At 45.3% G+C, this 18,277-nt stretch overlaps 1 protein-coding gene across 1 annotated transcript in view; it reads left to right on the top strand.

Annotated features, from left to right (window-relative positions):
* Positions 1–4,231: 4,231 nt before the first annotated feature.
* calb2a (calbindin 2a) overlaps positions 4,232–18,277 on the top strand; it is a 28,848-nt gene continuing 14,802 nt past the window's right edge. The window contains exon 1 of the mRNA XM_083762619.1: positions 4,232–4,483. Within this exon, the coding sequence (XP_083618745.1) occupies positions 4,384–4,483 (100 nt within the window). The 5' untranslated portion in view covers positions 4,232–4,383. The remainder of the gene's footprint in view (positions 4,484–18,277) is intronic.

Below are 18,277 nucleotides of genomic sequence, written 5' to 3' on the forward strand. Positions count from 1 at the left end.
AGTTGTCTGACCAAATTGTATTAGCTGCAACTGTGTTGCGTACGTCACAGTGTCCCAACCTCAGCCTAGCCCTTGAGTGTTATCCTTTTAGAATAGCAAACTCACCAACGTGGCAAGACATTGACGTACAGCAGGGTTTTGGCTCTCCTTTAAGTATGATTTCCCTTTTAAGGTCTCAGGGTGGAACCTATACTACACTTCATCTACTGTACACAAACTATCTCTGTTGTCTGTTGTCAAAATGTATTTTCATCATTTTGTTTCATCATCTATATCTATAATATAGCTTCGGAATAAAATTAAATAAAAGTGTTAAAGCAAATGTGTACGTGTGTATCTCTGTGTGTGTGTGTGCGTGTGTGTGTGTGTGTGTGTGTGTGTGTGTGTGTGTGTGTGTGACACACACACACGCACGTGCACACGCACAGGCAATCAATATGGATTAATATGGAGGTTAAGCTTTGATTCAAGGAGAGATGGAGTGCCACTCCCATCAATAATACTGATCAGGAAAGAATGTGTAAAATACACCAAGGAAAAGGAGAGGGCACACACACACAGTCACACACACACGCACACGCACGCACGCACACATACGCGCACTATAGTCAAACTATATATATCTCAAACCGAAGGAGATGCTGCGACGTTGATGTGAATGGAAATGGCTATTCCCATGCTCTATGGTCCCATCTATTACATAATTCATATACAGCATGTTGACGTGGGTGAGCACATATGAAATATTAACATGGTGATCCAGGCATCCCGGCAACAGAAACAGCAGCACCCATAGGGCTGCAGGATTGTGTTTATTACTGTATTACATTACCATATTGTACACGTACACAGACACACACACACACATACAATATGTGAGCTGGACGTGAGACAGATGTTGACATGTGCACATATACACATGAGTGTGCACATGCCCCATGCACACACACACATGCAGCTGGCATGATTGTATGCACACACACGAATACAATTCAGCCTCACAGCAAAACACTAGCAACATATTCCTGAAGGATGCAAATGCTGCACCTTCCGCTTTGAATGAAGGAAAGGAGAGAATGACAACACAGAGAGAGATAAGAACAAGAAACAATTAGGGAGAAGGAGATACCGTAGAGATGGAGAGGCATTGAGATGAGGACAGATTGTGCATGTTAAGAGAGAAACAGCCTAGAACAGAGGACGGAGATGTAGGCGAGACTGCAATGTGCAATTACTGTACCAGTGGTGCAGGAAAGATGGTCTGGAATTATAAAATGTGCATTTGCAGAATGTCCCATTTCAAGCTTTCAAATGTAAAAAACTATTTTTGAAAATAGTAGATCTATAAGCTATATAGTAGATCTACACAATGCGTCGCATCGCGACACATTGTGAGCCTGCAAGATCGGCTATTTTCAAATGGCCGAAATCTGTGTATATATATGTTTTGTAATAATAATGAAAATCTACAAAGTAACTATAACTAAAGTCCTCAAATAAATGTAGTGGAGTAAAAGTACAATATTTGCCTCTGAGATGTAGTGGAGAGTAGAAGTAAAAGTGTTGGAAATTGGAATAACTCAAAATGTTACTATACGTACAGCACAGTAAATGTAATTAGTTACTTTCCACCAGTGCAGGCCTTCCTGCAGGACTTTGAGGTCAAGTCTGTATCGGATCACACACAGTGTGTGTGTGTGTGTGTGTGTGTGTGTGTGTGCGGGTGCGTGCGTGCGTGTGCGTGTACTGTACAGTGAACTGTACACATTCCTGCGCATGCGCATTGCGTATAGTGTGACTCTGCAGTCCCCAAAGGCAGGCGGCAGCCCTCGCCTGTAATGTAATGATGATCCATCTACGGCTGTGTGTGCCAAGCGAGTACAGGGCAGGGCCCGCTATCGACCGTTATGGAGTGAAAAGAAGACACTGAGGAAATGAACCAGGACAGCTCTGCTCTGCTGAGTTAACACTCTCACATGCACATCACTGTCCCATGCCATGCACTGTCATACACACTCACACAGTCACCCTTCATCTCAAATACACACACGTACTGTCCCACACACACTGTACAGTACACACTCACACAGCCACACTACATCTCAAATACACACATGCACTGTCCCACAGTGTCATAGACACTCAAACAGCCAGCCCCTCTCTGCCACAGTTAATCTCAAATACACCCGCATATACACATGCACTGTCATAGACACTCAAACAGCCAGCCCCTCTCTGCCACAGTTAATCTCAAATACACCCGCATATACACATGCACTGTCATACACACTCAAACAGCCAGAACCAGCCCTGCCATACGTCATCTCAAATACACACACATACACACGTGCACTTTCACACATTCCCATGTCTTATAGTCGGTCCCCCATGAATATATACACCCAAATAACGTATATATGTGTGAAACATCCCTACTGAAATATGACTTGTCTCTTCAGGTTGTGGTTTGGGATATCCCCACTATTATTGACTTGACAAAAACATACAGTATGAGTATGGAGATATGGTAGGTTATATCCTATTCTTGGTAACCTCCCACGTTACATTGGTTCTAAATTTGAACTTGTCCAAAACTCTCTCAACCTCAGATCAAATGCTTGTTTACGCTGCTATACCGTGCCCCCAACAAAATCTGAGGCTGGGAAGAAAAGCCTTGCTTAAGTTATTTCGTACCCTGGTCTTGGAATGACCTACAGACTCAAACTGGCTGCTGTGATTCCCCTAGTGAGCTTTAAAAGGATTGCCATGGGCACACTTCCCATACACTGCGCCTGCTTTGACGTATAGCAAATGTCCGCTTGCTTTTTAGTTGTTACTTTCTTTTTATCTTGTGATTTAATGTATCCGAGTCTTCGACCATACTGTATTTAGGTTTGCCGTGATTTTTAACCGCACTGTTTTGCTTTTAACGCATTCTGACCGGGCACCCATTTTGATGTTATGCTTTAGCTATTTAAAAATAGCAGATCTACAAGCTCATATCGCGCCACCGAGTGGCGCGATACGAGCTTGTAGGTCTGCTATTTTTTGAAAAATCGAAGAACGACTGACATTTTTTAGAATCTGATCTCAGGTCAGAATGGGTTAATCAGACCAGTGTGTGTCCGGCGGAAACCTCGTATGAATCTGATCTCAGGTCAGAATGGGTTAATTAATAAAGCCATTCTAGGGATGGGTGTTGGATTGTTCTCAACCAGTTTATGCATACTTTATCCATCCCTATATTAGATAGGCCTCCAGAAACCATAAATACACATTCTGTTCCTATCAGATAGGCCTCCTGAGACCATAAGTACACATTCTGTTCCTATCAAATAAACCATAAATAAATAAATAAAGCTTCAATGAATAGCCTATATATATTCTGTCTAGATCAAATAAACAACATATTAGATCCTGTGCTTGGTGCCCATCCCTGCACATAGTGGACTGCCTATTAATGAAAGGAAAAAAGGATCTTTCTTCATGATTTACATTATTATGTAGGTTAATCACTGCTAGCTCTCGGCTGTGTGGGAATAAAGTGATTAGCGTGTGAGTTCTAATTAAATCCATGTAGCCCATCCCATCTCACTGGCGGGAGAGCGTGGAGAGCTGTGCACGCTTTGACGCACACAGATGTTGTGGTAGGATATACTGCAGCTGACACACGTGCATGCACACGCACGCGCACACACACACACACACACAGTAGTAGCCCCAACAGACACTCATGCACGCACGCATGCACACACACACACACACACACACACACACACACACACACACACAGTTGTACACAGATGTTGTATAGTAGCCCCAACAGACTCACGCACGCACGCACGCACACACACACAGCTGTTTTACAATATGCAGACGCAGTAGACTGTAGACTGTAACGAACCGATACAGGCGACAGCTGATGGATGTACAATATGAGTGACAACCCACTCTGTCAAAGTCACACACACACACACACACACACACACACACACACACACACACACACACACACACACACACACACACACACACACACACACACACACACACACACACACACACGCGTCGAGAGAGAGAGAGGGAGAGAGAGGGAGAGAGAGAGTGCTCTCGTCGACGTACGGTGACACTGCGCCTCCCGCGCGCGCACCGGGGAACTGCAGGTCCCGGACGGGGGGTTAAAAAGCGGCGTGCAGCGCGCACGGGGGGCACAGAGAGAGAGAGAGAGCGAGAGAGATAGAGCGTGTGTGTGAGAGAGAGAGAGAGCGTTGTGTGTGTCGTTTGAACGGAGAAAAGTTATAGTGCGGGATCTTTGGAGCAGCATACCAGGCAGCAGCAGGACTAAAATAATAACAATATACAACTATTTTTTTTGTTGCGAAGATGGCAAACAAACCTCAGCAGCCTCAGCCTCCTCACCTTCACCTGGCCGAGGTCACCGCGTCCCAGTTCCTGGACATCTGGAAACATTTCGACGCAGACGGTAAGGGACAATTAAGTTTGGCTTCAGGTTGCTCTGATCTGTGTGCCACTCTCTTTCTTTTTTCTTTTTTTTTGATTTTTTACAAGCTCACGGCGCACTGTGAGCTTGTAGATCAGTTATTTAGCCTCATGCTTTATTCATACTGTGGTGGGAAATGCTGTGAATGATGGACTAATCGTTCTGCTGCAATTGATTTGATTGATAGCAGGTGGTCCACTGCCTATATCAATAAGAAAACCAGTGACAATGTATAACTGTAACAAGTTGATTTAAATTAACTATAGTAACGTGTAAATTAATTCAATTTAGAATTTAGCATGCCAGCTGAACGATAAAATGCTAAAATTACGACAATCTACTTTTAGGTAGATGCATAATAAGTAACTGCTTCGAAGATTGAAATGATGTAGTAGACACTTATTGCCGATTGATGCTAGTACAGTAGAGTTTCTTGCATTTCCACCAACAACACCCCACGCTGCCTTCAGCTCAGCTCATGCAGCAGCTACACGAAATTGTTCCAAATAATGTCAGGCCATATAAAGTGCATGCAACTTGCAAGTCTTTCTCTTTTCTTCTAGAAGGTTCCGTTTCATTGCGCATACCCATTACGCATTGTGCGCTGTCGGGGAGACGCAGCGCAGACATAATAAGACTCCATCCAGTCAGTCTCCGATGACAAACTTGCTGCCCCGAACAACTGCATAGCCTGTAGCCTCTATAACACTTAAACGTTTTCATGCCAAGGACCCCCAAATTGCCACGTATATTAGCCCGCGGACCCCATTTGAAAATATACGCAGCCTAACGCAGGGACCCCCATAAGATCCTCAACCCTTTTAATTTCAAGGACCCCCAGTTTGACATGCATTAGTCTACTCTACGGACCCCCATTTAATGGCATTTCTATCTCTGGAACCCCCGATTTTGTCAAATCAATGTTAATTAAACTGAGAGATATAGTGTCCGACACATAAATCCATTCCCATGCAGGCGAAGAGTTAACTGGAGTCTGAAAATAATTATCCAATATATAGTCCATTGGGGCTGACAGCCTGACACATGTACAAGATATAGTGTAGCCTAATAGAAAATATGGAGGTTTATATATTTGACATTTTATGCAATGTCTCAATATAAAGTGCCACACAGTTAGTAGCCTACATATAGGCTAATGTAACCCTGGCAGTCAATTTGTGCAATATCAATAGTTACCTAATTCATTAACAGGCAAGATGTACCTGATTTATTCAAATAAAAGTAATCTCCCCTATTACCTCTCCCTCTCTCTCTCTCTCTCTCTCTCTCTCTCTCTCTATTCAATTGGCTTTATTGGCAGGACATTTTACAAGCTTCTCTCTCTCTCTCTCCCCCCAATTCTTTATTATATACTTTTACTTTTATTGGCAAAACATACGTTTAAATTGCCAAAGCAAAAGTGGAACAAAACAATCAAGATAAAACAACACGATAAACATGTAAACAGAGCTGTGTTATATTAACACTATCTTGTGAGACTATAAAAGATTGTGCATTTTCTGTCATGGATTCATCTCTCTCTCTCTCTCTCTCTCTCTCTCTCTCTCTCTCTCTCTCTCTCTCTCTCTCTCTCTCTCTCTCTCTCTCTCTCTCTCTCCTTTATCTCAGCTCCCCCCCATCCTCTCTATTTTTCTCCCCCTCGATGTATAAATTCCAGAGTTTCTCTCCATTTGGTATTTGTTGAATATGATGGCATATCCTTTATTATACACTATAGAGGTGACCCCTTTAGAAGGATGATATATATAACACATTACCGTCAATGAGTCCACTGGGATGCCACGCATATGTAACACTTAATGAGCTTAATGAGCCAAACTCTGCATGGGACGGGACTCAAGGTTGTGTCGTGGACCATTTTTCATGCAGGGTGCCTTTATTCTTTTGTTTCCTATACATTTCATTTTTAACCCATTCTGACTTGAGATCAGATTCATACGAGGTTTCCGCCGGACACACACTGGTCTGATGGATCCATTCTGACCTGAGATCAGATTCTAAAAATGTCAGTCGCTCTTCGATTTTTCAAAAATAGCAGACCTACAAGCTCGTATCGCGCCACTCGGTGGCGCGATATGAGCTTGTAGATCTGCTATTTTTAAATAGCTAAAGCATAACATGATGCTGACACCAAAATGGGTGCTCGGTCAGAATGGGTTAACTATTACTACTTCGGACAGAGAAGAAAGGTCGCACAGCTCGTTGTCACAATACAAATATACTTTAGATTAGAGTACCAACGTTTCGACAGGGTATGGAATTATTTCCATTTCAAAACTCTATGTTTTTTGTTTTCCCCCTCAGTAATTTCATGAAGAAATCAAAGAAAAAATCGAAGAAATTTATAGTGAAAATATCCTGTTGTGAGCTTGTAGATCTGCTATTTTCACTAGTTTGGGTCCTGGGAAGACATAAAATGTATCTTTTGGGTCACAAGCTAAAAGGTTTGGGAACCACTGCTACAGAACCACTGCTACAGACAGTGAGTGACTAATTGAGTCATTCATGATCCATTGTTTGGTGCTGAGAATTGGAAGGAACACCATTGATCTAACCAATAAGGCCTGGTTTCTCCATTTAAAGTGCCTATATAACAATACAATAACACGGTACAATAACCATGGGTACACTGTGACATTCAGAGTGTTAATTTAGTGTACAAATGGACCTGTAAGGACCTGTAAGTATGAATAATTTAGCTGGAGACCCATGGAACACCAGGCCATCAATCATTTAGCTGGAGACCCCCAGGAGCCACTGGGTTCATTTGGTTCCAATTGTGCAGTAATGTACAATTGGAAAAAAAAATTACTGTGTAAACCAGAGAAACGAGGGAACTGGGGCTGGGTCAATGTGAACAATGTTTGGTTCTTTGGATTTATTGATGATCTGATTTTAGGCCTGTATACTCATAATGAAACCTATGATTCTGGTGCAGTGTGGTGGGAGCTGAGGGTTACACAGCTATTACAGATACAGCATCCAACTACTGACAAAGACGAATTACACATCCATTTATTTTCCATTGCAAGGTGACTGTTCCAGCCAGGTGACTGTGACTGTTGACTACACCAGTCAAAATGTCTTTCAAAGCCTTAGCCCCCACACTGTAAAGTTAATTTGACTTTGATCCATGTGGATCCATTTGGGTCCATTTTACACTCGGAGTTAACGCGTGGGATTATGCTCTGCAGGTGTTCAAGTTATCCTGGCAACAGAATTTACATACCCTGGTTTGCAACAACTCACTTTGCAAATCAAATACAAACATCGACAGGATCGGAGGGTGTTTGATTTCTATTGTCCATCACATACTGTAAGCAGCATTGCCTGGCTGGGCAATTTGTTTTGTGGTTTATTTTTCACATGGAGTAAGCATCTCCGAGGTGCAGAGAAAAAATACACAGGAGGCTTTGCAATCAGAGATGAAGCTATATATACATATTTATACTGTTGGCCTTGCGGATCAAATCTCATAGGAGCTGTGTCACTTGAATCTCCTATTCTCTGTGCCCCTCTCATCTTCCCTACCATCTGTCAGGCAGAGTAATCTAGTAAGAGAGTAATGACACTCCCGTTGACTCTCATTGTAACAATGGAATGCGGAAGTGCTCATTCTATCTCAATGGAATAGTTCCAGCCATAGGGAGCAATGTTTGGAACTACCGCCCATAGGTACCCGCTTTGCGGCATGATCAAAGCGTGTCACCACTCTCTTACTAGATTACTCTGCTGTCAGGGCTAGACAGGGGGGGCTCCAGGGGGGGGGCAAGGGGGGGCTTTAAGGCCTGACTTCTATGTAAACCAAGATTCATTAGCCCCCCCTCTAAATAGCCAGCCCCCCCCCCCCCCCCTCCCCCATACTGTAGCACGCCCAGTCACAGTTTTCTGGAGCCGTCGATGGGGCTAGACTAGTCTAGCTGACTTCCAGTTCGATTAATTCAAAATGGAAAAGCGATGAAGCAATTTGTTGAAGAACCATAGACTCGTAGAGCACACATTATTTATCACGTTTTACGAGGCTGGATATGACAACCATCTCTGTCCAAAGACAGACTGTTGAGAGTTTTGTATTCCGATTGCAATCCACGTCCTAAATCGAACGAGTTCGAAAAACGCAATTAACTCAGCCATACGTTCTCAATGAAGAAAGAAAATGAGTAAAATAAATAAGTGGACAGCAACCAAAGCTGAAAAACAAACAGGCTTATGGACTGTCCTGCTGGCATAGTAAAACATTTTGAGAGTTTTCCTTTTTGTTTTAGAGGTCACAGTTGTCTGCACCAGCACCTCTGAGGACTAGTCATAGCCTGATTGTCAGACTCTGAGAGAACCGGTGCGCTCAGTCGAGTGGGCGGGGTCTATGGGCTGGAAACCAGGCTAGACTAGTCATGCAGTATCTGTCAAGATACCTCTTTACTGATTGTTTCTCTGCTCTAGCTTCTTATTGTTTTCTACCCAATTGTTGTGAATTTGAATTATTCTTTTGCATTGTTTTTAAATTGTCCTGTTTTGTGTGATGTTTTGCTATTATTGTTTCTTTTGTAAAGCCCTTTTTAACGCGGTTTTGAAAGGTGCTATATAAATAAAGCTTTATTATTATTATTATTATTATTATTATTATAAGATCATGATATTGTGATTCTTTAACGGTGTAATGTTGCCACTTCATGTCAGGTCTATACTATTCTGCTACAGTATGGTACAGAGTGTACTAGATAAGACTTATTTGCACTGGTGGAAAGTAACTAACATTTACATTTAAGTACATTTACTTAAGTACTGTACTTAAGTACAATTCTGAGGTAGTTGTACTTTACTTGAGTATTTCCAATTTCAAATACTTAAGCAATATTACACGAGAGGGTGTGCGTTACTGTCATTAATGGCACGCCTGCGTTGCTGCAGGAACGAGCAGAAGGCGATTTCTCTAAGCAGCGCAGAAGTTACCCTTAAAACTAAGATTTTCACCAAACAAAATCATATTTTCTTAATGACAGATGCAGCCATATGACCGCAAAATGTCCCAAGAAACTAGCAAGCCTAGCCACAGAGTCTGCTGTGCTCTGGGAGAACAAGGCTTTGTTTTAATTAGGTGTTCCCATAGGGGTGTTCCATGATGCTGGTTTGAAGCACGGCTAGAAGGTTGTTTCAACTACTTTTTCGCTTCCTCGAAGCAACCCGTTGTATAATTTCACTTCTACTCCATACATCTCAGATCCAAATATTGTACTTTTACGCCAATTACAATGTTGGAACAGATTTTGATTATTTCAACACATACATTAACCACTTCAGCCCTATAAACATTTCGGACCATTTGAATATAGACTGTCTGCAAGCTCACACTGTGTCGCGATTGTGAGCTTGTAGATCTTCTATTTTCAAAATGTTTTTTATACATTTAAAACTTCTGAAATGGCACACTCTAAAACTGCCTCCCCCTGGCCAGCCGGGGCGCCTGATGGAGGGGAAAGGAACTGGTCGGAATAACGTGTCCCTACGTCCGGCCGGGGAAATTCCCCTCTGTCAGGTGAAAAGAAGCAGCTTGGACTCCTCATGCATAGAAGGAGGCATGAGGTCAGTCCGCTGCCCCCCCAGGTTGGCAGAGGAAGTGTAGCGCCCAGGATTACATAGATAATTGGCACTGGGTGAAAAGAAAACTGGGTTACAAAATCGTGGGATAAAAATTTTCATACCAAAAATTTTCATACCAATACTTTTGTAAGTACATTTTGAATTCCAGACTTTTACTTGTAACAGAGTACACTACAGTATGTCTACATTGCAGTATTGATACTTTTACAACAACAAAAAGAGAGATAGGCCTACTACTTTTTCCAAAACAAAAAAAGATACATTCAAGACGGCATTCCTCCGGTCCTTATAGTTGCACACATTTGAGGTAAGAACACACTTTTTGAGGTAAGAACACACTTTTCCACCAAAATAACGTTGGTCTGGTTCTGTTCTAGATTCTTGGAACGTTGGTGCTTTCATGGAACCGGCGGCCATGTTTTGGTTCCAGTTCCCGAACCAACTTTTAGGGTTCTGAACCAATTCATTTTCAGTGGAAACACTGGCGGGGGATAAACCAACTGAATCGGTTCAACCCCGGTGGAAAAGGGGCCACATGCAGAAGCCCAAAGGATTATCTTTCTATACTGTAGTGGGCCTTAGGGGAAGGGGAAGGGGGATACTGAATTAAGGCAGCAACAAATGTGCACATCAAATCACATGCTCCAAAGGAGGAGGACTTTCTTATGTATAAAGGGCAAGGCGGTAAATTCAAATCTCACCTGACTGACCTTAAACTGAAGTTAATTTAATGCCTGACTTACTTTGTTGCTGATCTACAAGCTCACAACACACCGCAATGTGACATTTGGCGAGCCTGTAGATCTGCTATTTTCAGTGCCACTATAAATCAGGCTACCCTCTGGGTAACATTTGCAAAATATCTTTAGAGAGCAATCGTAAATTAATTCCTCAATAGCTGCAGTTGGGTGCAGGGAGAAGTTTATAGTGTGCCGTGTGCAATTTGCTAGAAAATTGGAAAACACTTTTGGGTTTGCTTTTTATTATTATTAGGCCTATTTTTATTGTTATTATTATATGGAACAGTTTAAGGCACTGTGAGCACAATGTGAATGAAATCATTAATTAGAGCACACCAAATACAACATTTCATTAGAATAGGGTACATTGAGCATATGTTTGTTTTAATTTAGCTTAAAGGCATTTGGTAGCAGGCGGTGCGTACCCTACATTTGAACTAGCACAGTTACATATACCAACAGATGTGCCCGTTCAGTGTGATGGATCCATCGTGGCGTTTATTGAAAGCTTCTAGTCGCTTTATGGTGTTTTCATGGTAATTAAATGGGTATTATTCTTTATGTGACGATCAAGCTGCTATAGCTAGGACTTTCTCCCCAGAGTGCATTTATGGTTCATGTTTTAGGTTGTTATTAGAGAAAGTAAAAGATGAGTGTTCATTTGCGGCTTTCTTTAGTTTTAGCAATTTTAGCGATTGTTGACAGGGGAGTGGGGGCATTTGAACATGGGGCTACCCGGAGCGGGTCGCGCGCCGCGCAGAGCGGCCGCTTACCGCCAAAAGCGAGAGCTTTTTTTTTTTTATCCGCCCCGACTGGATAAGTGGAAAAACGATAAGAGTATATAGTGGTATTTTAATCATCATTGGACGACATGCTCTACCTCCTGAGCCACAGTCGCCCTTCCACAAAATATCACGGGATCTACTGAACGTGAAGGGGGTACTAGGGGGATCTACTGAACGTGAAGGGGGGTACTAGGGGGATCTACTGAACGTGAAGGGGGGTACTAGGGGGATCTACTGAACGTGAAGGGGGGTACTAGGGGGATCTACTGAACGTGAAGGGGGGTACTAGGGGGATCTACTGAACGTGAAGGAGGGTACTAGGGGGATCTACTGAACGTGAAGGGGGTACTAGGGGGATCTACTGAACGTGAAGGGGGTACTAGGGGGATCTACTGAACGTGAAGGGGGGTACTAGGGGGATCTACTGAACGTGAAGGGGGGTACTAGGGGGATCTACTGAACGTGAAGGGGGGTACTAGGGGGATCTACTGAACGTGAAGGGGGGTACTAGGGGGATCTACTGAACGTGAAGGGGGTACTAGGGGGATCTACTGAACGTGAAGGGGGTACTAGGGGGATCTACTGAACGTGAAGGGGGTACTAGGGGGATCTACTGAACGTGAAGGGGGTACTAGGGGGATCTACTGAACGTGAAGGGGGTACTAGGGGGATCTACTGAACGTGAAGGGGGTACTAGGGGGATCTACTGAACGTGAAGGGGGGTACTAGGGGGATCTACTGAACGTGAAGGGGGTACTAGGGGGATCTACTGAACGTTAAGGGGGGTACTAGGGGGAACTACTGAACGTGAAGGAGGGTACTAGGGGGATCTACTGAACGTGAAGGGGGGTACTAGGGGGATCTACTGAACGTGAAGGGGGTACTACTGGGATCTACTGAACGTGAAGGGGGTACTAGGGGGATCTACTGAACGTGAAGGGGGTACTAGGGGGATCTACTGAACGTGAAGGGGGTACTAGGGGGATCTACTGAACATGAAGGGGGTACTAGGGGGATCTACTGAACATGAAGGGGGGTACTAGGGGGATCTACTGAACATGAAGGGGGTACTAGGGGGATCTACTGAACGTGAAGGGGGTACTAGGGGGATCTACTGAACGTGAAGGGGGTACTAGGGGGATCTACTGAACGTGAAGGGGGGTACTAGGGGGATCTACTGAACGTGAAGGGGGGTACTAGGGGGATCTACTGAACGTGAAGGGGGTACTAGGGGGATCTACTGAACGTGAAGGGGGTACTAGGGGGATCTACTGAACGTGAAGGGGGGTACTAGGGCGATCTACTGAACATGAAGGGGGGTACTAGGGGGATCTACTGAACGTGAAGGGGGTACTAGGGGGATCTACTGAACGTGAAGGGGGTACTAGGGGGATCTACTGAACGTGAAGGGGGTACTAGGGGGATCTACTGAACGTGAAGGGGGTACTAGGGGGATCTACTGAACGTGAAGGGCGGTACTAGGGGGATCTACTGAACGTGAAGGGGGGTACTAGGGGGATCTACTGAACGTGAAGGGGGTACTAGGGGGATCTACTGAACGTGAAGGGGGTACTAGGGGGATCTACTGAACGTGAAGGGGGGTACTAGGGGGATCTACTGAACGTGAAGGGGGTACTAGGGGGATCTACTGAACGTGAAGGAGGGTACTAGGGGGATCTACTGAACGTGAAGGGTACTAGGGGGATCTACTGAACGTGAAGGGGGGTACTAGGGGGATCTACTGAACGTGAAGGAGGGTACTAGGGGGATCTACTGAACGTGAAGGGGGGTACTAGGGGGATCTACTGAACGTGAAGGGGGTACTAGGGGGATCTACTGAACGTGAAGGGGGTACTAGGGGGATCTACTGAACGTGAAGGGGGGTACTAGGGGGATCTACTGAACGTGAAGGGGGTACTAGGGGGATCTACTGAACGTGAAGGGGGGTACTAGGGGGATCTACTGAACGTGAAGGGGGTACTAGGGGGATCTACTGAACGTGAAGGGGGTACTAGGGGGATCTACTGAACGTGAAGGGGGTACTAGGGGGATCTACTGAACGTGAAGGGGGTACTAGGGGGATCTACTGAACGTGAAGGGGGTACTAGGGGGATCTACTGAACGTGAAGGGGGTACTAGGGGGATCTACTGAACGTGAAGGGGGGTACTAGGGGGATCTACTGAACGTGAAGGGGGTACTAGGGGGATCTACTGAACGTTAAGGGGGGTACTAGGGGGAACTACTGAACGTGAAGGAGGGTACTAGGGGGATCTACTGAACGTGAAGGGGGGTACTAGGGGGATCTACTGAACGTGAAGGGGGTACTACTGGGATCTACTGAACGTGAAGGGGGTACTAGGGGGATCTACTGAACGTGAAGGGGGTACTAGGGGGATCTACTGAACGTGAAGGGGGTACTAGGGGGATCTACTGAACATGAAGGGGGTACTAGGGGGATCTACTGAACATGAAGGGGGGTACTAGGGGGATCTACTGAACATGAAGGGGGTACTAGGGGGATCTACTGAACGTGAAGGGGGTACTAGGGGGATCTACTGAACGTGAAGGGGGTACTAGGGGGATCTACTGAACGTGAAGGGGGGTACTAGGGGGATCTACTGAACGTGAAGGGGGGTACTAGGGGGATCTACTGAACGTGAAGGGGGTACTAGGGGGATCTACTGAACGTGAAGGGGGTACTAGGGGGATCTACTGAACGTGAAGGGGGGTACTAGGGCGATCTACTGAACATGAAGGGGGGTACTAGGGGGATCTACTGAACGTGAAGGGGGTACTAGGGGGATCTACTGAACGTGAAGGGGGTACTAGGGGGATCTACTGAACGTGAAGGGGGTACTAGGGGGATCTACTGAACGTGAAGGGGGTACTAGGGGGATCTACTGAACGTGAAGGGCGGTACTAGGGGGATCTACTGAACGTGAAGGGGGGTACTAGGGGGATCTACTGAACGTGAAGGGGGTACTAGGGGGATCTACTGAACGTGAAGGGGGTACTAGGGGGATCTACTGAACGTGAAGGGGGGTACTAGGGGGATCTACTGAACGTGAAGGGGGTACTAGGGGGATCTACTGAACGTGAAGGAGGGTACTAGGGGGATCTACTGAACGTGAAGGGTACTAGGGGGATCTACTGAACGTGAAGGGGGGTACTAGGGGGATCTACTGAACGTGAAGGAGGGTACTAGGGGGATCTACTGAACGTGAAGGGGGGTACTAGGGGGATCTACTGAACGTGAAGGGGGTACTAGGGGGATCTACTGAACGTGAAGGGGGTACTAGGGGGATCTACTGAACGTGAAGGGGGGTACTAGGGGGATCTACTGAACGTGAAGGGGGTACTAGGGGGATCTACTGAACGTGAAGGGGGGTACTAGGGGGATCTACTGAACGTGAAGGGGGTACTAGGGGGATCTACTGAACGTGAAGGGGGGTACTAGGGGGATCTACTGAACGTGAAGGGGGTACTAGGGGGATCTACTGAACGTGAAGGGGGTACTAGGGGGATCTACTGAACGTGAAGGGGGTACTAGGGGGATCTACTGAACGTGAAGGGGGTACTAGGGGGATCTACTGAACGTGAAGGGGGTACTAGGGGGATCTACTGAACGTGAAGGGGGTACTAGGGGGATCTACTGAACGTGAAGGGGGTACTAGGGGGATCTACTGAACGTGAAGGGGGGTACTAGGGGGATCTACGTGAAGGGGGGTACTAGGGGGATCTACTGAACGTGAAGGGGGGTACTAGGGGGATCTACTGAACGTGAAGGGGGGTACTAGGGGGATCTACTGAACGTGAAGGGGGTACTAGGGGGATCTACTGAACGTGAAGGGGGGTACTAGGGGGATCTACTGAACGTGAAGGAGGGTACTAGGGGGATCTACTGAACGTGAAGGGGGTACTAGGGGGATCTACTGAACGTGAAGGGGGTACTAGGGGGATCTACTGAACGTGAAGGGTACTAGGGGGATCTACTGAACGTGAAGGGGGTACTAGGGGGATCTACTGAACGTGAAGGGGGGTACTAGGGGGATCTACTGAACGTGAAGGGGGGTACTAGGGGGATCTACTGAACGTGAAGGGGGTACTAGGGGGATCTACTGAACGTGAAGGGGGGTACTAGGGGGATCTACTGAACGTGAAGGGGGGTACTAGGGGGATCTACTGAACGTGAAGGGGGTACTAGGGGGATCTACTGAACGTGAAGGGGGTACTAGGGGGATCTACTGAACGTGAAGGGTACTAGGGGGATCTACTGAACGTGAAGGGGGTACTAGGGGGATCTACTGAACGTGAAGGGGGGTACTAGGGGGATCTACTGAACGTGAAGGGGGGTACTAGGGGGATCTACTGAACGTGAAGGGGGTACTAGGGGGATCTACTGAACGTGAAGGGGGGTACTAGGGGGATCTACTGAACGTGAAGGGGGGTACTAGGGGGATCTACTGAACGTGAAGGGGGTACTAGGGGATCTACTGAACGTGAAGGGGGGTACTAGGGGGATCTACTGAACGTGAAGGGGGGTACTAGGGGGATCTACGTGAAGGGGGGTACTAGGGGGATCTACTGAACGTGAAGGGGGGTACTAGGGGGATGCCATACGTAGGTGTTGTATTGGCTCAGTATGTCAGTTTGTCAGTTCCCCTTCACATTCAATAGATCCCGTGATCTTTTGTGGCCAGATGTAATTTTATGGCGTCTAGTAGAACTACAGTATAGTAAATAAAAAAATTTAAATCGCTAGAAAATGTAACAAAATACATGTTTAGTTAGCCCCATGTTCAAATGCCCCCGCCCCCTGTCAAAAACAGCTAAAATCGCTAAAACGAAAGAAAGCAGCAAATGGAAAAACTAATAACACTCATCTTTTACTTTCTCTAATAACCTAAAACATGAAGCTTGGTTGAAAAAAAAATAAAGTTGTCCATTAAGTACAATTTTGAGGTATTTGTACTTTACTTGAGTACTTCCAATTTCCAATACTTTTACTTCTGCTCCAGCCTCCACGTACTACACCTCAGAGGCAATTGTACTTTTACTCTTCAGCCACTAAATAGATTTCGGCCATTTGAAAATAGCAGATCTACAATGCGCCGCGATGCGATGCATTGTGAGCAGATATGCTATTTTCAAAGACTATATACGTTTGAAAACTTGTGAAATGGTAGTACATTTTGATAAAAAATACTTTTGTACTTTTTTTTGAATTCCGCAGAGAGAGAGGCGTTCACTGCAGCGAGTCACTTCACTGTCCCACTGTCACTGATTTTTTTTTTTTTCTAAGATATATTTTTTGCGGCTTACGCCTTTTATTGATTTTTTTTTTTTTTTGAAGGGATAGACAGTAGGCTGACAGGAAACGGGAGAGAGATGGGGGAAGACATGCAGTAAAGGCCGTGTCGGGTCCGGGAGTCGAACCCGCGGCACACTGCGACTGGATTACCAGTCAGGTGCCCAGACCGTTACGCCACGGCCTGGGCCCACTGTCACTGATTCATACATTGTTTCTTAATTAGTGTACATTCATGAGCATTGTCAACATCATTCACTAGACTAGCGTGCGCGCACATGCACAGTTGCACGCACACACACACACTAACCATTCACCGTATTTCTGTCCACACGAAGGATATACAAGGACACACATATCGGTGCGGTAATACAAAATCATAGCATGTGTTTTCATGGTAGGCATGCCACTCAGTACACGCGCACGCACACACACTTCTAGAGCTTTTGTTGACAGAGAAGCTAAAGCTCATAATCTAGTGTTACAGACGGAATGAGAGAGAGAGAGAGAGAGAGAGAGAGAGAGAGAGAGAGAGAGAGAGAGAGAGAGAGATGAGATTCTTTGTTGGTTTTTAATTAAACAGAGCTACGGCATACTTTATTGAAGAAGTGGAAAGTAACAAAGTACATGATGGGACATTCTCTATCTGCATAATTAATGGGTACTTTGACTTTTGGCACATTAAGTACATATTCATGCCAATACCTTCACCCACTTTCACCCACATCCCCTGAGTAGGCTATGCACCATCAAGGCAAGGATCGCCACAAGACACGTAACCGCAAAGTAGCCGCAATAAAGCCTCAAGTGTTTCATCATGACCTGGTAGATTTGCTACTTCATTCAAAAATGATTTTCTTTTAGATTACTGTCTTTAACCCATTTAGACCCGAGTTAAAAACATTCACTTTGAAAGAATATATATTCAAAGATTTGCGCCACATTTTTACGATTTTTCTAAAATAGCAGACCTACAAGCTCGTAGCGTGCCACTCGGTGGCGCGCTATGAGCTTGTAGATCTGCTATTTTTCAATAGCTAAATTATAACAATGTTTAAAACACCAAAAGGGGTTCCCGCCCCAAAATGGGTTAATGGCATACCCTTGGATATACTGTAAGTGGTTATTACCAGCAATATTTGAGGGCTATCAAAATGAAAATGGCAAAAGGTCATTCTGAGTGTGTAATTTATGCCACCTGGTGAAGGCCAGTCATGGCCGAAGCGTGACTCGTCACTATAATGTCAGTGTTTTAATAATACACTGTGGAGCAGAGCTGTTGTGCGGACCTTTTCTTTTGCACTGCATTGACCTTTGTCCAGC

Source organism: Protomyctophum parallelum (genome assembly GCF_964188405.1).
Source record: "Protomyctophum parallelum genome assembly, chromosome: 4".
Classification (NCBI taxonomy): Eukaryota; Metazoa; Chordata; class Actinopteri; order Myctophiformes; family Myctophidae; genus Protomyctophum; species Protomyctophum parallelum.